Here is a 23424-nt window from a genome sequence, read left to right on the forward strand (position 1 = left end):
CACAAAGGGATGAAAAGGGGGGTTCCGGGGCGAAATTATTTAAGAAAAAGTTAGTCTCATAATAAGCACCCCTTGATATACCAGAAAAAAAAATAAAAGCTGACTTGTGTCCATTTTGCGAGGTTCAACCTCTATTTCCTACGCTACATAGTGATTGAATGATGTTTTCAATGCATTTCTCAATTGAAATCGAACGAGTAGGCGCGCATACACACAATTTCTATGTAGATTACGTACATTAAAACGCATGCATTGGGCACGGTAAACACTATGTGTTTATGGCTTTGTTTAACAAATAAAAACTTCATTTTTAGCAATGCAAATAATCAAAACCGATAGAATTTTACTTGAACTTTCAAATGTAGTAAGCAGAATTGCTATTTTATTTTTTAATAAAAAGTTATTCGGGTTCAAAAATTGCACTTTTTTGATTTTTTGAAAGTTCAACCGCGTTTATCTCGAAACCAGTAGACCATTTTTTGCTGAAAATCACCCAAAAAATGTTTTGTTTTGCGAAAAATCACTGTTATGTAATTCCTCAAGTTCTTTGTTTATAACAATCTTATCGACATCCGGATCAACTGTTAAAAAATTCGTGTTCTACGAGTCAAAATACATAAAAAAACTTGGGTAAGTCCATCTGAATTAAGGAGGCCGTTGTAGCCCCCCCCCCTGGCGACAGGACTAGTTGAGCAAAAGCAAACTTCTAAGCAGAAATGTCGGATGTAGTCGATAATTTGTTATTTTTTAATAATAAATTTACAATAAGTATATCAGCTTCTAACTAAAGGACCGATTTTAATTTTTCTAAGTTTTGTTTGGTTTGATTTTTAAAAGAAATAAAACATGCTTTGAAAACAGGGTATATTTTATAATCAAGTATATTCAAATGGGAAATAAGCCACAATTTTACCTAAAAATGATTTTATTAACGTTTCGACGCCCAAGTCGGGTGTCGTTGTCAAAATACAAAATAATACTAAATAAATAAAAATGTTGTTGCTTAGTAAAAAATTCTTCTAATAATTGTATTTAATCTGACTCATTTATATCGGCAATTCAGACACGTATTATACATTTTAAAGTAGACGACTTTAAAATGATATTGCTAATATTGATGAGTTGCGTTCCTGGGACGACTTTACTAAAAGATAGTTCATTCGATTACATGAAATCAATCCCAACTCAAGAATATCCGCCATAAAAAATCATAGCATGTGATCTGTCTTTAAAAAGACAACCAAATGCAACGGTGGCACTGAAATTCTCGCGTTAGAGATTCCATAGTAAATCACGAGGGAAAACCAGGAAAAACCTCGTGATACTATCCCGACATCGTAAGTATTTGGGTTTACATTTAGTTAATTTATTATTTACATTATTAGTGATTTACTATGGAATCTCTAACGCGAGAATTTCAGTGCCACCGTTGCATTTGATTGTCTTTTTAAAGACAGATCACATGCTATGATTTTTTATGGCGGATATTCTTGAGTTGGGATTGATTTCATGTAATGAATGAACTATCTTTTAGTAAAGTCGTCCCAGGAACGCAACTCATCAATATTAGCAATATCATTTTAAAGTCGTCTACTTTAAAATGTATAATACGTGTCTGAATTGCCGATATAAATGAGTCAGATTAAATAAATTATTAGAAGAATTTTTTACTAAGCAACAACATTTTTGTTTATTTAGTATTATTTTGTATTTTGACAACGACACCCGACTTGGGCGTCGAAACGTTAATAAAATCATTTTTAGGTAAAATTGTGGCTTATTTCCCATTTGAATATACTTGATTATAAAAATGCCACAAGAAAATAGCTTCAGAACAACATTAGGGTATATTTTCTTTTAGTTTATTAGTTACAAGTATATAAACAATTAAATTGTTATAAACAAATTTCTGTCCAATAATTGGGATTATCATGGTGAAGATTCGGATTCAGTGAGTCAAAATACATAAAAAATCAGTTGTAAAATCTCGTGGACATCAATCGGCCACGAAACCTCCCTTTGTCCCTAGATTATAATATGTAAGTAATTTGATTTGCAATTAACGATAAACTTCATATTGAGTTAATTGTATTAACGATATTAATATAAAATCGTAAGACCTTGGTTTTGTATTAATGTTAATGTTATATAAATAATTTTGCACTGTTTAGTAATAAGCTTCTCACCCTGTTGGTATTTTTGATTTTTTTCCGCTGCACCTTCCATACCATGCCATGCCCGCACAACCTGACAACAAAAATCATCAACACTTGAAATCAAACAAATTCAAAAACAAACCATTATCAAATTAACAATACCCGGACATGGAGCAGATCGTCCCCATAGATAGACTGGTGAAAGGTAGATTCCAGGATAATTTTGAGTTCCTACAGTGGTTCAAGAAGTTTTTTGATGCCAATTACAAAGGGACGGACTACGATGCGTTGGGAGCACGTGCCGGAGAACAATTGGGGCAAGGAGGATCTAACGCCCCTAGAGGTCAATCTTTGATGTTACGTCGGCCGAACGCGACGCCCTCTGCGCACGTACTCCAGCCACAACAGACTTCGCCGACTAAGCCGAAGCCTGCCATTAGGGCCAGTAGGTTTGGGGCTTCATTTAAAGCCTATTCATATTCCTTCTTAGTCCATTGAAATGTTACATTAGGGTTGCATTTCTTAGAGGAGTCAATTTTATTTTTTGAATGTGTAGGAGGGCTTAGTAGAAACTAAAGTTCGAGTTTTTTGGGGTCGCCACCCTTGTCCCCCGGCCGCCATCTTGGAGAAACGGGTGCAAAGGGGTTTCGCGCTGTATCTCGTAAACTAGCAACCCTACAAAAATGTAATTGCACATAAAATGTAGCAAATTAAATTTTCTACAGTTTTATCTCCATTACTTTTTATTGTCAGGTGACCAACAAAAAAGTTATAAACAAAAATAAGAGAAAATTTTGTAACAACTTTCCTTTTGGAGGTTATAACTTTTTTTCGTTCATTTCGCAATTAAATAACATAGCAGTTTTTTAGAGGATTTTTCAACGAACAATTTCTGTATACGCTAATTCTGTAAAACGCTATAAAATTGTTCAATTTTATCGCTATAAAATTGTTTAATTTTATTTATTTATCTAGGTTTTACAGCACTCCAAACTTGACCAGATTCTCGAATTCTCATAGGAATATAATAATACCAAAACGTTAGGCTTACTTTTTTATCTATATATTTATTTATTATGATTTAAGATTCTTATGCTATTATTAAGCTATTTTTGACCCTTTTCCTCGCCACCTATGAGGCAGAGTCTGGAGGCGCGTTTTTTTGTGGGGTATCCCCAATAATCCTAATCCACAGACAATTTCTAGACAAAATCATACTATTTATTATTATATGTTGAAAAAGATCTATCATAGGTAGTTATAATTTTTTCATTTTTTTCTATGGTCCAGGCTGCGAGTGAAGATCTTAATCAGTATCCGAGGTCCGAGGTGAATTTTTGTGGTATAATGAGAGTTAGCGTTCAAAATTAATGTTAAAATTCATTTTTTTTTTTTTTCAATAATTAATGTTGATATGTCCACGATGTTGCTGCAGCTTTCACCACCACAATGGAGACACACTGCTAAACATTTGAGGTCTGCTTTTCGGCAACCACACACACTTCCAGTTTCCATTCCATCTGTAAAAGATGAATTTAATAAGCTCGGGGGTACTGGAGGCTTGGAAGTTTGGATTGGTGTCCAAAATTTTCCATGTTTTTTCCAGCTCCAATATTTTGGATCACAATGTTTACCGAGCCATGGCTGATCTGGTGATACACTCGGAGTCTGTGGAAACGGGCTGCATCTTGTGTTGGAGGAAGTTAGAAGAGATTAAATGTATTTTTTGTCACTGTTTTAGCGAATCGTTTGTATCTCAGGGTTTCCAGAGAATCGTCTTTATTTTCGACATATAAAGAGACGAATAAACGTTCGCCAACAACACTGAGTAAAGATGGCTTGACTTTCCCACTGACAAATAATTTTCCCCAGAGGTTTCTTACACAATAAAATAACCACCACTCATGATTCACGCTTACAAAAAAGTCGAAAGTGCTTATCTAATCACAAAAATATAAATTTTACCCACAAGACTCTCAATAATATTATCTGTAACACTCAAAATACTTTTCACAATTTTTAATACGACTGCAAATGCAAAATAGGTAGCACAACTGTAAGAATAAGTTAAGTAGAGGGGAACCGACTGGTGTGCCACCTAGGATAAATTAAAATAGTAACAGTAATAGCAGGCAGATGTTGGTCCGGTACGGAAGAAGAATGACGTAACTACAAATTTTGTCAATTCCTGTTTATTGCGTAATTAACTTCTAAAATACTATGGACAGATGATACAAAAACGACAGAACTATAACAATGTTCTTAGCCACTATTATTGGGACCATGCAAGTTCGGAAAAGCGACACCTGGTTTCTTCGCTCTGCACTTTTATTCGCACTTTTAATTATATTGGCCAATCATATGGTCCAGGTTACTGGATAATTGTCAAGACCATAGTCCAAAAAAAATAATAAGAAAAAATAAGATTTAGGTTATGTTATTAAAACGTAAACAATTGTATGTAGTAAATAAAATTAGTTATTAAAATGCAGTACTGCAAGCAAAATACAATTAATTAAATTTACCTTTATATAATAATTGCATATCATATCAATATTGTGGAGTAATATATAATTTTTCTTCTTAAATGACAATAGGTATGAAATGTACGTTAATTTGACAATTTCAATTGACAATATGAATTATTTAAGAAAGTTGCAATATTTCTCCGCTATTCGCGCACGATCGTTTCGCGTATCCCTTCCGAGTACTTGCACACCGCGAATAGGGTAGTTGAGTCGTTATTGAAACACGCGCTATATTAGACCTTGTTTTAGATGCATAATGACGCAACTGTAGATAGGGTTGAAAATGGGGGGATTAAATTAAGATAATGAAATTCGAACCAATATCGATGAAAATAAAAGCCATCGTTATCAAAAAACGCCATACCGATGCTCCTGGACGATTACTTCTTCATTTAATACCTATTTTAAATACATATTGAAAAATCGTTTTTTGCTCTTCTGAAGAATTTTGTATTTTGCGGTTGAGTCATTCTTTTGGACCTGCGAATTTGTCCTCGAGCAATTACTTTGGTCTTTTCTATATGCTTAGGGTTCTAAGTTTTTAGTGGGGAGAAAGGTCAAAAATAGTTTAATAATAGCATAGGAATGTTAAAATCATAATAAATTGTATGAATAAAAAAATATATGGATAGAAAAGTAAGCCTAATGTTTTGTTTTTATTGTATCCCTATGAGCATTCGGAGAATCTGGTCAAGTTTGGAGCGCTGTAAAACCTAGACTAATAAATAAAATTAAACAACTTATAGTGGAAATTGTTCGCTGAAAAACTCTCTACAAAATTGCTATAATGTTATTTTATTGTAAAATGAACTGGAAAAAATCATAACCTCTAAGAAGAAACTTATTAAAAAAATTTCACTTATTTTTGTCTATATCTCTTTTGTTGGTCACTTAACGATAAAAAGTAATATAAACAAAATTGTAGAAAAATTAATTTGCTACATTTTATGTTTTATTAGATCTACTGTAGGGTTGGTAGTTTACGAGATATAGTACTAAACCCCTTTGCACCCCTTTCCAAGATGGCGGTCGGGAGACAAGGGTGGTGACCCCAAAAACTTGAACTTAAGCTTCTACTAAGCCCCACTACACATTAAAAAAATAAAATTGACTCCTCTAACAAATGCAAGCTACGGCCTAAAAAATGTAACATTTTAATGGACTATCTACATTTTTATTTCGATGTATCCGATGCAAAATATATTTTAGTTAATCTAGTCAAATCTTAAGCAAAAACTATATTGTACAGTGCTAGTCAAAAGTCCCCTCCCCCTCGTATCTTTTACTTTTGAACGCTTATACTTATAAAGGAATGAACAAATTGATGCGATTCGTCGGTGCTTCGACATGATTTACCTCACAATATAAGCGACAGCGTGTTTTTTTTTTTTCATGTCCTGTGTTTGCTGCGATTAATCGCTGTGACGACGACGCGTTTTGTCTCATTGATCACATTGAACCGACGACTACTGCATAGTCTGGAATGGGTTCTTCAGAATCGGAGGAAAATTTGATTTTGCTTGTTGCTGTAGCATAATAAATAATAAAATAATTCAAGTGAATAAAAACTAAATTAAAATAAAAATCCACAAGGAAAAAGTTTTCCTGTAGTTGGCTGTATACCATATAATACAAAAAACAGTAAAATCCTGTATAAAAGGTATATTTAAAATCCCTCAAAAGGGCCACATCAAAATCACAACATAACTAGTTTTCGACTGGTTTACCAGTCATCATCAGTGCTTACGTGCATGTACATTGCACGTAAGCACTGATGATGACTGGTAAACCAGTCGAAAACTAGTTATGTTGTGATTTTGAGGTGGCCCTTTTGAGGGATTTTAAATATACCTTTTATACAGGATTTTACTGTTTTTTTTTTATTAAAATACTTGGTAAAATACGAGATTCTTTTATCTCTTGGTCTATCAGATACTTTATCCTTCTTTCTGATGCTTTATAATCCTCGTGTGTCAAATCATAAAGAATTGGATATTTTTTAATCAGTTCTATTAATTTCTCTGTTGGAACCATGGTAAATTCGCAACGACGACAGAAAACGCAGCCGGCTGCGTTCACAAAATATAACGCAGTACTAACGCTGTCGCTGCGAGATATCATTGCATCGATGTGTTGGTTGTCGTAAATCGCCGTGGGCGTTCGTCTCGCGAAAATTTCGCATTGCGATATTGTCGTCGACGCACCGATTAATCGCAGCAATCTGTTCATTTCTTTAGTGAAATTTTGAGGGATAGCCCGATCAAAGAACACACAATTTTCTGAAAACCTCAAAAAAATAAAGGAAGTATGGGGAAAATTGTGAAATACGGGGTGAAAAATATTTTCTCGGGGGTGAAAAAATGTACATCCAAAATAAGTCCGGAATTGGATAAAATGACTTATTCTAAGAAAATTTTGTTTTATTGAGATTTTTCACTTTTCAGATTTATTGAGTCAGTACTTTTCGAGTTATTTGCGAGTGATTATGTTCATTAAAAAAAAAGTAAGTATTTTATCGAAAAAAATATTTCTAGCAAAAATATAGCTTATAAGAAAGTAAAAAAAAATGGTGTATGCGTGAAGTCTGTAGACCCAGCAGAAGCAGAGTTGTAGCTAATGAAAAGTATCGTCAAATTCCAAATCGAATAATTTAACGTGAAATAACCAAAAAACGGAGCTCTTTTCGGGGAAAACCCATTATAAATTTGTTAAGTGTTTACAAAAAAGGTTTAATTTTGTTTTCCAAAAAAACTTCTAACTTTAAAAGTAAGTGAGTTACGCTCAAAATATTGTTGGTTCCTTTTATTTTTTGGTAAAAAAATCGCGAAAATCACCCCCAAATTAGCATCCCAAATAAAATTAATCGTTACCGTTTCACAAGTTACTTTACTTATGTATTTTTTATATGATGTGTAAGTTTCATTGGTTCAATGTGCATATTTTTGAAAAAAATTGGTTTTAAAATAAACACTTTATTTTAATTTTGAAAAAAATTCATTTTTTTTTCTTCAAAATAACTTAAAACTGATTAATAATACCAAAAATCTCAAAGAGTAATAAAATGTACGTTTTGATTTTCTGAATATTTTGGATTTTTTGTTTGCTTGTTAGACAAAAATTGGTTATGCTATGGCTGTTCAAAATGGTCATAAACTCGTGATTATTTTTGCTAAGAATATTTTTTTCGATAAGATACTTACTTTTTGTGTTATTTGCCAAAAACCATCCTAAATCATTGTTTTTTTTTGTTAAAAATGAACATATTCACTCGCAAATAACTCGAAAAGTATTGACTTAAGGAAAAAAACTCTATAGAACAAAAGTTGCTTAGAATTAGTCATTTTATCTAATTCCGGATTTATTTTGAATGTATATTTTTCACCCCCGAGAAGGGGGTATTCCCCTCCATTTTAATAAAAGAATGTAGATGTAGAATTCTAAACTTTTTCTTATATAATAATAGATAATTTCAACTACCTATTCCCAAATTTTCATCCTTCCTTTATTTATTTTTTGGTCAGATTGTTCTTTTATCTGGCTAGGAAGAAATAAACGGACAAATAGTCGTAACAGGTAATGCAATAGTGACAGATGAGATTACAGATCTATGTACTTTGACCGATAATTTTAAATGGAACGGTATGGCAAGTGATATCTCATTTGAAAGGTATTGAAAATACCTATTCAATCATACTAATTTTGTTCGTGTTTAAGTTGATTTTGATGAATAAATTAAATACTAAAATAATTGTTTCGCATTTAATTAATAAAGTTTCAAACGTCCGCCCATGGTTATTTGTCAAAAAAGTTAACGTTGGCGTAAAAACAACTAGAGAATTGGAAAACGTCAACTTTTTCGACAAATAACCATAGGCGGACGTTTGAATCTTTATTAATTAAATTCGAAACTACAATTTTGGTATTTATCTAATTTATTCATCAAAATCAACTTAAACCAAAACAAAATTAGTATGATTGCATAGGTATCTTCAATACCTTTCAAACGAGATATCACTTGCCATAAGGTCCCATTTAAAATTATCGGTCAAAGTGGCTCTGTAACATCAGCTGTCACTATTACGTTACCTGTTATGACTATTTGAGAAGCCTACGTCTGTTTATTTCCTCCCTCCAAATTTCACTAGTATAAGTATAACCGTTCAAAAGACGAGAGAAAAGGACTTTTAGCTAGCGTATATGAATGATCTTAAGGCGGGAATAATAATGGTGAATTTAAGATAGAATCAACTTGTTTGCAAACAATCAATTAATGCAGTATGTTACAAGCGAAAAAAAAATCGAAAAGAAATTAAATTTCTAAAATAATTTCAAATTACGTGTTGATCTAATTTTATGCTTGACATATTTTTGATATTTTAATCTTTCATGACAATAAATAAATGATAAAAATATTTTTCCACAGGTATTTTAGCCTCGGTATTTTTACCATAGATAATTTTTTTATTTTGCTATTTACAAAGAAACAGTGCCGGTTTATCCACTGGGCGCTTGGGGCTGGCGCCCAGGGGCCCGAAGGGGCCCGTTCCTTTTAATTATAAAAAAAATGAAGACGCTAAATAATCTACATATTCTCCGAAAAAAAAACCTCATACGCAGATACGCCAATAAAAAGCCTATGTTCTATTATTACATTTCTTCACGCCTATACACAGTGGCGTAGCCTAGCTCTACAAGGGCCCCGTGTCAGTGTTTGTGGCGGGCCCTTTTCCAAAAACTACAGAAAGTTATCAGATTTAGCTATGTCTCGAATTGTATTCAAAATAATCGCATAAACGTAGTTTTTTTAGTTTCTAATAATTTCATTTTGAATTGTGGGGCCCAAATAATAATAGGTATATCTCACTTTTCGGCTTTAAAATAAGTTCTCTTTTAAAATAGAAACAAAATAAGTTCTTTTAAAATAGTTAAACGAAAGACAAAAATAGATTTACATACATCTAATTTATAGATAAAGAATAGATTATTCTCGAAAATGACATATACGCAAACAATAGTACAAACCCTTTCAAACATTCAAAAGTAAAGTGATTACAAAAATTGCAATTTGGCATTATACAGTGGCCTCTAAGGCTAGCACTCCACTTGCGATTTGTAGTCGCAGCAACAAAAAAATCGCTGTCGCAGAAAATTTAGAGTCTAGAAAATTAGTCACTGTTTTCAGAATCGCGAATTGAATGCTACAAGGGTGTGACATCAGCTTTTAAATGTTTTTTTACTCTAGATAAAGAAGTTAAGACGTCAATTAATACTTTATGCGAGAAACATAAAAACGATGTTTATGAAACCAAAGAGAACTTGCATAATGAAATTACCCATTTTGTAACATGCCAAAATTTGAATAAACATATTTTATGAAAAATTTTATGTCATCCAGGATGTAAAGGTAACTTATTCTTATTTGACGCGTCAGGTGAGCGGTCTTTTTCGGCTTTAAAAAGAATAAAAACATATTTAAGGTCAAATTTGGGTCAAAAAAACCTAGACGCATTATCACTATTGTATAATATAGTATATAGAGAATGAAGAACTGGAAAAACTGAATTCTGATAATATTATATGGAAGTTTGCGAATACCAAGTCAAGAAAAAAAAAATGATCTAATTTTTGTCTTTATGTATTTTTTAGAATATGTTTTTTTGCTTGTCATGTGTTGTTTTGTGGAACTTTCTATTTTTTATTTATTTTTTTGGATTATTTTTTACGTTTGCTATTCTTCTTGCTTGTTTAAAAAATTACTGTATGGATTTTACAATAAACCTTTATAGTTAATGCATGTGCTTTCTTGTTAAAAAACTGACAACGAATAGCAATGAAGGGGGCCCCTAAACCGCCAGCGCCCAGGGCCCGAAGTTAGGATAAACCGGCACTGCAAAGAAATTCAAATTTCTAAAATAACTGAAATGATGGTTGTCCTAATTTCATTTCCGGCAGTGTATTTGATATTTTAATCACTTATGATAATAAGTTAAAAATATTTTACCACAGGTATTTTCAGTCTCGATATTTTTACTAGAGATAACTTTTTTTATTATTCTGCTTTAATACCATTTAATTTTAGAACAAAGTTAGGCATTTCCGGTTTTGAAGTAATGATGCGCCCTGTATATTTATTATTTTTTTGTAAACCAGGAATCGAAATACATACAAGATTAAAATATTGGAATGTATGTAAAATAATATGTAATATAAAAAGTATATTTTTTATAAACTTTTTCCAAAACATTTTTTACATCGGATATATTGATCTCTAAGAATACTAATGACCAATTTGTATGTCAGCAATTTAATAAATATTTATCTGATTTGGCTATTACTTTTATTAGGTTTCCACAATTCTACAACAAACAAATGTAAAACTAATGGAAGTAATCAATGGTGTATGTATTTTTAAACACTATATGAAAGTCTTATTTCTTGTTGCTTTTGGTTATAGAAATGAAAGATAAATAAGTAATTTTGGAATTTGTAACGTCAATATAAGGGGTAACTATTCGAGATTTACGTGACACTGCATTTTAAATAAAATAGCTAACTCCAGAAAATCTCCTAGAAAAATGGCAATGTGTGACCAAGGCGTGCTTAAGATTGAATTACGGGTCTTAGTATCTTTTTGAATTCGTTGAACAAGAATATGGAATCATTTTTGCGCTAGAATTAAAAGAATATTATCAACAATTGACAAGGAAGGGGTGTTTTTTTTGTCTCGACCGGAAGAGATTATATTATCATTTGTATTAACAATTCAAAAAATATCAATTGGATACAGATACAGTGCGTTCAAATTGAAAAGTTTTAAAAAATTCACTTGTTGCTCTTAACTGATTCACATTTTAAAACTGATTGCAGATTCTTCAGTCACCTCAAAACAATAAGAAAACCCTAAATTCAGACATTAGAACTCGGTGATCACTGCGGGCTAATTTTAGGGGTGCGTGTTGCTCGCCTATTTTTATTCATGAATATAAATATATAGGAATGAAATAAAATTAAAATAATTTAAACAAAAATTACATCAAGTTTTATATTTTGATTTTTTTTTTTTTGTTTTAGTGTTTATCGAATCATATATTTTATTCATCATGTTTGGTTCTTTAACTAGCACAAATACATACACCATTTTATAAACTTTACATTAAAATTTTGAAACTCTTCAATCCTAAAAACAAAATCATCTTAGCGTATGAATGCTTGATTAATAATATCTTTAGATTGCTAACCAGCTGGTCTATTATTCACAACTTAGTCTATTATCGAATAATCAACAGCTAGATTATCAACATATACATATATATTCGACGATAGACTAACAATAGTAGTTGTTTGTTTACTATTTAAATAATTGAATTGTGATCAAAAAGCAAATTGGAGCAAGCTGCATGTTATTAATGCCTGGCTTTACTAAAATTGTTTATATAATAGATCATTTTCATTATATTGCGTTGATATTTAAACATGTTTACAAAGTTGTTGAGTATTGTTATACTTTATTTGACAATAGAAAATTGCATGTTTAGTGTCAGGTTTATTTGACATAAAACTAATGTCCGCAGTAAAAGCTGGCAAAACTTTAGAAATTAAATAAATAAAAGACCAATTTATCCTTTCTAACAACATATAATTCTATCTAATTAATTAATTGGTTATAATATATTATGTATAATCTTCTAACAAGCATCTATCCAAAATAACCATGAGTTTGGAAGCCATTAGTATATCAATAGCCCCATTAAAAGAAAGTAAAATGCAATACGTTTTCGGTTCCATCTTTTTTAAATGCAGTGTAAATTCACATAACTAAGGTAATCTAAATATAGTAACACAAATCGTGTTAAATTTGTGTAAAATTCAATTATTTTATTAGTAACCTACAGTTTAAGTATCAACGCAGTTATGATGAATAAACATCTGAAATATGATATTTTTCTGTATATTATAGTGCCCAAGGTGAATGCCGTTAAACCAACTGCTGCGAAACCAATTTCAAACAGACCTCAAGCTGGTGATGCAGGTAAAATAGATGAGCTAGCGAACCAAGTCGCCGAATTCAAGGTAAAGTGCACATAAAACATGTCTCCAAAATCCACATACAAACATGCTCACACAAAATCACCAACATGCATGCTCACTCGTCACTCGCACACAAACACACCGATATGCATGGTCACACACACAAACTCGCCTACGTGTATGCTCATAAATCCACAAACTCACCAACATGTATTCACAAACACACATAATAGTACATTCTTTAACGGTAAAATATTTCAAAATCTTTAAATTTTAAAGAAAGGCTTGGATTGACATGAAATTTGGCATATACATAGCTAACAAGTCAAAGAAAAAAAAGTGATATTGTGCCGATATGTGCTTTTGCCCCGGGGGTTGTTTTCACCCCCTCTTGGGGGTGAAAAAATATTCGTCCAAAGTAAGTCCGGAAATGAATAAACTGACTAATTTTAAGTAACTTTTGTTCTATAAAGTTTTTTCACTAAATCAATACTTTTCCAGTTATTTGCCAGTGAATTGTTCATTTTTTCAACAAAATAACCACGCTTTTTGACGTTTTTTGCAAATAACTCAAATAGTAAGTACTTTGTCGAAAAAACATTCTTAGCAAAAATATAGCCTGTAAAAAATTTTAAAAAATGGTGTATATATCACGTCTCTATATCTAGTAAAAGCAGAGTTATAGCTAATTAAAAATAGGTTCATATTCGTCGAATTCCAAATGGAATACTTTAACGTGAAATAACCAAAAATGAAGCACATTTCGGAGAAAACTCATTACAACTTATTTAAAGTGTTTAAAAAAAGCTTCATTTTTGTTTTATAAAAAAAATTTCTAGCATCGAAATTAAACAAGTTACGCTCAAAATAAAGTTAGTCCCTTTTTTTGGTAAAAAAACCGGGAAAATCACCCCCTAATTAGTATCTCAAATGAACTTAATCGTTATGACTACACAAGTTTCCTGACTCGTGTATGTATTGTTTATATGATCTGTAAGTTTAATCGGTTCAAAGTCCTTATTTTTGAAAGGGCTGTAGTTAAAACGGGTTGAACGAGTTACTGATCACGAATGAATGCAAATTTAGAAACACCAAATCTTAATCAATTTTTGTCTAAGAGAAAAACAAAAAAATACATGATATTCAGAAAAGCAATGCTGACTTTTTTTGTTTTTCGAGATTTTTGGTATCTCTAACAATTTTTAAGTTATTTTGAAAAAAGCATATTTTTCAAAATAAAAATTTTACTTTAAAACCAAATTTTTTAAAAAATAAGCACTTTGAATCGATAAAACTTATACAGATCATATAAACACAACATATGTAAAATAATTTGTGGAGTGGTAACGATTAATTTTATTTAAGTTGCTAATTAGGGGGTGGTCTTCCCGATATTTTTTTTGCCAATACAAAAGGGACCAACTTTATTTTGAGCGTAACTTGCTTAAATTTAATGCTAGAAACTTTTTATAAAAACAGAAATAAAGCTTTTTTTAAACAATTTAAAAAAGTTAAAATGGATTTTCCCCAAAAAGTGCTTAATTTTTTGGATATTTCAATTCGAAGTATTCTATTTGAAATTTGGTGAATATGAATCTATTTTTGATTGGCTATAACTCTGGTTTTACGAGGTCCAGAGACCTAACGCGTACACCATTTTTTTAAATTTTTTACAGGCAATATTTTTGCTAAGAACTTTTTTTCGAAAAAATACTTACTTTTTTTGAGTTATTTGCTAAAAACCGTCTAAAAATGTAGTTAGTTTGTTGAAAAATGAATATATTCACTCGCAAATAACTCGAACAGTGTTGACTTGGCGAAAAAGCTCTATAGAACAAAAGTTACTTAAAATTAGTCAGTTTATCCATTTCCGGACTTATTTTGGACTTATATTTTTCACCCCCAAGAGGGGGTGAAAGTCACCCCCAGGGCAAAAGCACACATCGGCACAATATCACTTTTTTTCTTTGACATGTAAGCTATGCGTATGCCAAATTTCATGTCAATCCAAGCGGTTCTTTAAAATTTAGAGCAAAAACCGTGAAAGAATGTACTATAAACTCACAGACATGCAAACTCACTGACATGCATGCATAAACATACACATTAGGATGGGTCGGTTCTCTAATTTTTTTATGCCTGTAGCGAAGAATGTTGCCAAATGGCCTAGAATGAATAGTGATATTTTTATTTTTTTTTTTTTATTTTAATATTTGACATCCCGCCCGACTCCTAAAAAATAAAAATTTAATTCTTACCTCAATAAAGCCTGCAATAAAGATGCTGCAAACGACTAAAAATAGCCTCAAATGCACTAAAAAAATAATTATGTAATTTAAACAACCTTAAACCCAAGGTAAATTTGTCCAGGTCCAGAACGACCCCTATTACCCCTAAGCACTCTACGCCTACACCGCCTATCTTAGACTGTAATAGACCGAACTAGATTATGGAGTAGAAAAGGAGCAATGATCGCTAGTGAAGTTCTTGAAGATATTGGATGGATATCCAAGAATGACAAGTTTTGTGTAATAGACAAGTCTAAATTAGATTGACAAAGAAAAAGGCTTCAAGCTCTCTATTTTGATGGTCGCAAAGACCAAACCCTTCACATTGAAAAACAGGTAGGGTTGTCATCTAGAAAAATAACATATAGTGTTATTGAAGGAACCAGGTAGCGACTAAATAGGGCAGATAACACCTCAAAATGATACTCCAAAGAACATAGCTTCAACGATTTTCAAATATTTAACAGAAAATCAGGTGTTAATTAGCTAGTTGACTACTGTTGGCTTCGATGGTACTGTCGTTAACACTGGGCCCCACAGTTGTGTAATACACTTAATGGAATTACATCTTAAACAACCTTTGCAATAGCTAATATGTCAACTACATGAAAACGAATTGCCGCTGCGACATTTGGTTCGGTATCTGGACGAAAATACCACAGGACCGCTATCATTCTCGGGTTCTATCGGCAAACTTATTGAAACTTGTGAGCGATTACCTGTTGTGTGCTACGAAAAATTAAAAGTTGAGTTCTTTTTCTTGATGTGCCTATCTGTGACGAATGTTGGCGATCACCATGGCAATCTTCACCTTATCTGCAGCAACGCGGAAAAGCTGCACAGATGTTGTGTTGAACCAGGTTCTGAGGTTCTTTAACCAGGATGTTCTTCTTCTTCCTGAACCTCGCTTTCCAAATATTTTTCCTTGCAGGATGGCTTGTAGGAGGGCATATCTGGATTCATTTCGCATAATGTGTCCAAAGTATTCCAACTTTCGAGATTTGATGGTGGTCAGTACCTCTCGGTTCTTCCCCATTCTTCTAACGACCTCCTCATTTGTGACCCGATCAGTCCATGGGATTTAAGAATTCTCCGATATAGCCACATCTCAAATGCTTCCAACTTTCGGCACATATCCTCGTTCAAGGTCCATGATTCAACACCATAAAAAAGGACAAAGAAGACGTAATATCTCAACATTCTCACTCTTATACCAAGAGAAAGGTTGTGGCTCTTGAAAAACGCGCCCATACGGTTGAAGATTGATCTAACTTTTCCGATGCGCGCTGTTATCTCTTGGTTGTTGGTCCATTCTTCATTTATTATGGTGCCGAGGTAGTTGTAGTGCCTCACTGTTTCTACAGGGGTTTGGTTGATATAGAGTTGACCTTGTGATACCTTTTTCTTGCTGACGATCATAAGCTTTGTTTTCTTTACGTTTATATTAAGTCCATATTGTTAACTATAATATGTGATTTTGTTCATGAGGACTTGTAGGTCTTCTAGGTTGTTCGCAAATACTATGGTGTCATCTGCATACCTGATGTTATTTAGCCGGTACCCGTTTAGTAGAATACCTTTTTCAGTTTCGTGCAAAGCTTCGATAAATATTTCAGAGTAAAGATTGAAAATTAGGGGGGGGGGGCAAAATGCAGCCCTGTCTCACTCCACGCATGATTTTCATATATTCGGTGTGTTCACCGTCAACTCTGGTTTGCAGTCTGATTCCAGTAAAGGTTTCTAATTATTTTCAGATCTTGGTTGTTAATTCCTGCTTCTTTTAGTATTTGCATCATCTTGGCGTGTTGTACTCGATCAAACGCCTTCTCGTAATCAACCAGACATGTGTATACGTCACAATTGACATCTCTGGAATAAGACTTGTATTGAAAACAAAGCCTCTCTCGTACCAACAGCATTTATGAACCCGAAGTGGTTCTGGAAAGTTGATTTGCCTGAGGTAAATTCAAAAGAATTGAGCATCGATCAAAAAGATTAATACTAGATTTTTACTGCCATATCTACCGGAAACTGTCCAAGAGTAATGAGTAAATAACTAATAAGAATAAATGTAACCAACAAAGTCAAGTGAAATATTTTTTTTTGTTTAATCGAGATATTCTCTGGGATGAACTGATGATCTTCAGTTTCATTTATCATAGAAATTTGGAAAGTATCGCGTCATAAGAAGCAGTTATGCTGAGACGCTGCACAATTCAAGCTACAACATAATATCCCGCTAGCGATTTCTTACCAAATTCTTTATCCAAATACCAAATTACCAAATTCTTTATGTATTAAACGTTACATTCGTCTATTTAAATCATTTTTCGGTGTGTTTACAGAATTCATATTCCAATGGTCTGTTTCATCATTTAAGTTTATAGTAAGGACATGGAAGTAAGAAGATATAAACCGGGAGATATTAACAGAAGTTCAACCACGATTTTCTAAGTCCTGCCCTTTGCAATACTGGAAGGTTAGAGAAGGTACTTACAATTTGTGGAAAAATCCACGGGTTTCCTGTGACATTTTCCTGTGAAAATTAGATTTTCCATGAAAAAAAAAATTGGGAGTTGCGATGAATTTTTAAGTCCTGCCATATCCATAGAATAACAGGATACTATCTATTTTATGAAGAAAATTTTTTGGGCAGGACGGTTGCAAAAGGACTAAGGGAGTATACAGATATACAAACATGTAATGAAAATAATGAAATTTTCATAATTTTCTAAGTCCTGCCAACTTAATAAATTAATCATATTTATTTCAAAATGACCAAAAAAAATGTTGGCATGACGTCACCTAATGTTTAACTGCACTTGTTTCTTGGAAAATTCTGTATAAAATTTTCACTCTGGTTCCGTGATTTTCTAAGTCATAAAATAAATTTTGTTATAAAATAAATAATTTCAGTAGACATTATTCAAAATGGCAGGATGTTTAGTTACACCTTTTTTACTATATATAGTTAAAAAATTTGTAAGAAAATTCGTGGAAAATTACACGATTTTCTAAGTCATGCCATTTCGCACATATCTCAAGAAGGTTAATATAAGGGCCGGTTGTTCGAAAGCTAATCAACATTGATCATTATCAAATATTTAATTACTGTCACCAACTGTCAACGTCAACTCTGTTTGGGTTGCTGAAAACATAATATGAAATTACTTAATCAATTATGTTAATAATTGTTATGTTAATTGATTAACTAATCTCATAATTTTAATCAATTATGTTTTCAGCAACCCAATAAAAGTTGACATTGACAGTTTTGGTGACAGTAATTAAATATTTGATAGTGATCATTGTTGATTAGGGTTCGAACAACCGGCCCTAAATCTATTTTCAAATAGGCAGGATGGTTGTATAGTTATTTCGTATAAAAAAATTAAATTGTGTGTCTGTAAAATTATTTCAGGGTGTTATACAAACATATTCATATCACCACAATTTTCCGAGTCATACCATGTCGAGTATGCTTAAAAAACACTAATCTAAAACCGTTTACAACTTGGCAGGATAACCGCAAAGATGAATAATACAAAAAATTAATTTGTATATCATTAAAACAATCGTATCCTATTAAATATTATTTTCCTAAATAATGTCTCGGAATTTTTACACACTTTTCAAATCTAATAGCAAACTGTAACATCTTTATTTTAAGTTATTAGATCATATTTTTATCTAAGTAAACGCAATAAAAGTAAATAAACAATTTTTACAATTTATTGGTTATAGTAGGGAATTTACCTACCCATTATATTATACAGGGTGTCCAGAAGCTCTCATAACAAACGAAAACCGGAGATTCCTCAGATAATTTTAAGAAAATTTAACTCAATTCACCTAGTTCAAAAATGCTTCAGTGGAAAGCTAGAGCTCTTTAAAGATGGCGTCTTGTAATTCATCATCGTCATAATTCAACCCGGATCTATCCAATGCTGGATATAGGTCTCCCTCAGTCTTCTCCATGCATTTCTGTCCTGTGCTGTCTGCATCAAGTTTCTGTCGATCCGTTTGATGTCATCAGATCATCTAGTTGGCGGACGACCTCTACTTCGATACGCTTCGTCTAGAAGAAGCATATCGAAGTCTTGTAATTAGTTTCTTTAAAATAGCTGCAGAACGCTTTTATTTGGAAAAACGAAAACTGGTACACTTATTTATCTTCCAGAGGTCAATTGTCAAATGTCAATTATCAATTGTCAATTTTTAGTACCAGTCGTAGGGGTCCGTTTTGGGTACGGAAACGGATATTTTATCCAATAACTTTTCTGTCTAACTTTTAAGCATTTCTGACACTGGATTATTAAATTCTGGGATAGTTTTGTACTAAAAGGTACTTTTGCTTTCAGAAGAATACGCAGTGTTCTAGAAAAATCGATTTGAAAAATTTTTGGTTTTTTGGTTTTTTAAGTTTAAAAAAATTTAGAAAAATTCTATTTAGGAAAACGAGAACTGCTACGTTTATTTCTCTTCCAGAGATGAATCGATTTTATCAATTGTGAATTTCTAGTACTGGTCAGAGGCATCCGTATTGGGTAGATCAACGGATATTTTATCTCATAACTTATTGGTCTTTAAATTTTTAGATATTTTTGAGAGTAGAGTATTAAATTATGAGGTATTCTAGTACTAAAAGTTACTCTTGCTTTAAGTCGGCAAATACACCGTTTTTTTATTTAATTTTTTTAAAAAAAATTTCAAATTCAACAGACGAAAAATTTTAAAATGGATTTTTCCAGAAAACCGTGCATCCTACTGACTTAAAGCAGGAGTACCTTTTAGTACTAGAATACCTCACAATTTAATAATCTAGTGTCAAAAATACCTAAAAAGGAAAGACAAAAAAGATTCCTATGACCGGTACTAGAGATTCGCAATTGATGGAATCGATTTATCTCTGGAATAAAAAAAGGCGGACCAGTTTTTGTCTTTCGAATTGGAAGCGTTCTGGAGATGTAAAAAACTAATTACAACGCGCCATCTGTAAAGAGCTTTAGCTCCCTTAGGCAGGCTTACAATATTACACTTACCAATATTTCAGCCAACAAAATTCAAATCTAATATAAAAATGTGGAGTCGGTTTTTCTGTTGTTATCAATAAATTTTTGTTGCATAGCAATTTTATGCCGCCTATCTATTTGTTGTTATCAATATATTTTTGTTGCATAACAATTTTATCCCGCCTTCTTACTTGTTCGAACACAAAATACACACGCATGTAACAGGCGCTAAGTTGCCACACTCAACTGGTTTTCCTGATATTGTAGGATTGTAGATATTGTCCTGATATTGTTTCCTATATTTGATAGCAAAATGTACTAACACTAACAACACCAGAATAAATCGATTTTTAAATACAGCATATATCTACTTGCAACTTTTTGCATTGTGTTCAGGATAACATCGGGAAAAGGTGTACAATATAAAAATAGGTGGAAATTGCATTTTAGTGCATAACATGCATCCAAAAGTGCATAAACCTGTCGAAATCAGTGTATTAAGGGCAAAAATTTTGTTATTTGGGAGGTTTATGGAGTTAGAATACGCAAGCAGAACCGACCTCCGAATCACTTAGTGCCCAGAGTTGCTGCTAAGGCACGTCATCTGGAGTTTCGTGGGATATCGGCAATAAATTAAAGAAAACAGATTATTCGAGGGTTTTTGGGATGGCCGAACACGAATATGACATTAAAACCGACCCTCGGAGCACCTGGTGCCCAGGGTGACTGATCTCGAATTTAGAGAGTTTTTGGAGGTCGATTCTGGTGGCGTATTCATGTTCAGCAACCACAAAACTCCTCGAGTAATCTACTTGCATCACTTTAGTGTCTGAAAGCCTCGAAATTTAAGAATATGGCGTGTATATTAGTCACTCCTAGCACTAGGTAAAGATCTGTTCTAATGTGACATTCTTGTTCAGAAACCCCAAAAACCACCTGAGTAATCTGTCTATCAATTTACTGCCGAAATTAATATATAAATATGGTATAGAAAATGTTTAAATAAAAAGGTACCATAAAATATCATTTTATTATAATACTAAAATACAGGGTGTCCCATTTAAGAAAACTCAGAAAATACTCATTCCGAGTTTGAACCAACCCCGTATACTAAAATTAAATATTTTGGTATACTATTAATAACTGACAATAGTAGACTATATTAAAAATCGTTTAAACATAAATTAATAGAAGTTTGGATATCAAATCACTAACAATATGTATAGGGTGTGAATGTTCCTACAAAATTAACAAAAAAATGTAATTATATTTTAAACTACCTCGTATAATATTTCAAAACACTATATTTTATTAAAGAGAACATCGAGTAGAATCCAAAAATGTAAAAATATACAGGGTATTCCATTTAAAAAAACATAAATTTGTGTCACCCTGTGAAAGCGGGTAGCCCTGTATATTAGAAAATCATAGTCCTATCTGTGGCCCATGTTTTACCTAAATAACTTTTTTCGTATATCTTACGACAAACGAGTAATTGGACTTTGCACACTAATGCCCCACCCTGTATACAAAATAACCATAAAACCATCCTGCCTCTTTGTAAATAGACTTATATTAAGATTCTTGAAACATGTGCAAAATGGCATGACTCAGAAAATCGTTGACTTTTTCACGAATTTTCTTATAAATCTAGGACTCCTGCGGTCTTACAAGAACCATTTAACATTCCTGCCGAGTACCGAAAAGGTATTGATTGTATTTGAGTATTATAACTTTTTAAAGGCAGGACTAAGAAAATCACGGAATCAGGGTGAAAATTTTCCGCAGAATTTTCCAAGGGACAAGTATACTTAAACATTAGGAGACGTCATGCCAATATTTTTTTTTGATCATTTTGAAATAAATATGTTTAGTTTATTTAGTTTGTATACATGTTTGTATACATATATACTCCGTTAGCCCGTTTGCAACCCTCCTGTCCAAAAAATTTTCTTCATAAAATCCATAGTATCCTGTCATTCTACGGATATGGCAGGACTCAGAAATTCATCGCAAAACCCTATTTTTATTTTTTGGGAAAATCTAATTTTTACAGGAAAATGTCACAGGAAATTTGTGGGTGTTGCCACAGATTGTAAGTACACCGTCTACCCTTCCAGTATTGCAAAAGGCAGGACTTAGAAAATCGTGGCTGAACTTCTGTATAATATCTCCCGGTCTAATATGTTACTAGCATCAAGTTGTTTTCCTTGTGGGATCGATACTCACATGAGAGACCGCAGACGTTTAGATTCAATAAGCATCTCTTTGTAAGGACAATGAAATCGACTTTGTTAAGTAACAAGACATTTACTCAACACACACTACACATTACTCCCTTGAGCTAGTGATAGTAACCACGTGGCTACAGGTTTCAAACCAAGGCCAAAAAAAAAACAAAAAAAGTTATTTTTCAATAGTCATTAATAAACCTTTTTGGCGTGCCTGATACGACTATCTCCGTTTTTTTATTGTGATCTTAAGTGATATGTTGAGAATTGTATTATTAGTTACTGTGAATTATTATATTAACTTAAATCTATTTTTAGTTGACTGTTGATGGACTTGAAAAAGAGAGAGACTTTTATTTCGGAAAACTTCGTGACATTGAAGTGATGTGTCAAGAGTGTGAAGATGGAAATCCTATTATTCAAAAAATATTGGACGTCCTTTATGCTACGGAAGTGAGTTTTGTTTTTCATTATCATAAAATGGTATTCATTATTGTAAGTTTGACGAATGTACTTAGTTTATGGATTTGGCTACAGCAGCCCATACAGCCCATTAATTTCGCGATTTCGACAGTTTAGAATAGTGTTTTCAACCTGTGAGTCGTGACCCCCCAGAGCCCGGAAGTCTTAAGGTAGAATTCCGCACCAAGCGACCGAGACAGGAGACCGCGAAAGGCGACAGATAGGTCGGGACAGGCGATAGTTGGTCGCTGGTCTCGGTCGCGGGCTGCAGCACTACCCCGATATAATTGCATTGAGAGCAGTAGTGGGGAGACCTCGCCAATCTGTCGCCTGTCGCGGTCTCCTATCTCGGTCGCGTGGTGCGGAAGTCTACCTTTACTCGGGGGGGTCGCGGTCGCCATATTCAATATCTTCGAGATTAACACATCTATACTCAATTTCAATAAGCGATGGAGGGCATGTAAACGAATAATTTACGCGATTATACAAGTAGCTGTCATCCAAAAATATTCAAAAACTGAACGAAATGTTGCTGATGACGACATCGCTGCCAACTAATGTTTACATCTCCTGCAAAGCCTATGTGAATAAACTTTAGAAATAGTAGATTATATCAGTTTGTATTTTTCAAACTTTTTCCGAATTGCAAATTGACACGTAAAAACAGAAAACTTTTTTAATTAATAGAAACAGACTGACTTGTACACACTTCTATATAT

The 23424-nt window shown here is 32.8% G+C and overlaps 1 protein-coding gene across 4 annotated transcripts in view; it reads left to right on the forward strand.

The window, feature by feature from the left end:
* LOC114332946 (microtubule-associated protein RP/EB family member 1) overlaps nucleotides 1–23424 on the forward strand; it is a 66656-nt gene that overhangs the window by 41258 nt on the left and 1974 nt on the right. For 3 of the 4 annotated variants that reach the window (XM_028282750.2, XM_028282751.2, XM_050648461.1), the window contains 3 exons: nucleotides 2334–2601; nucleotides 12642–12754; nucleotides 22562–22696. In XM_028282750.2, coding sequence (XP_028138551.1) covers nucleotides 2334–2601; nucleotides 12642–12754; nucleotides 22562–22696 — 516 coding nt within the window. The remainder of the gene's footprint in view (nucleotides 1–2333; nucleotides 2602–12641; nucleotides 12755–22561; nucleotides 22697–23424) is intronic. The other variant, XM_028282752.2, reaches the window with a different exon arrangement.

The sequence above is a fragment of the Diabrotica virgifera genome, chromosome 4, assembly GCF_917563875.1.
Source record: "Diabrotica virgifera virgifera chromosome 4, PGI_DIABVI_V3a".
Lineage (NCBI taxonomy): Eukaryota > Metazoa > Arthropoda > Insecta > Coleoptera > Chrysomelidae > Diabrotica > Diabrotica virgifera.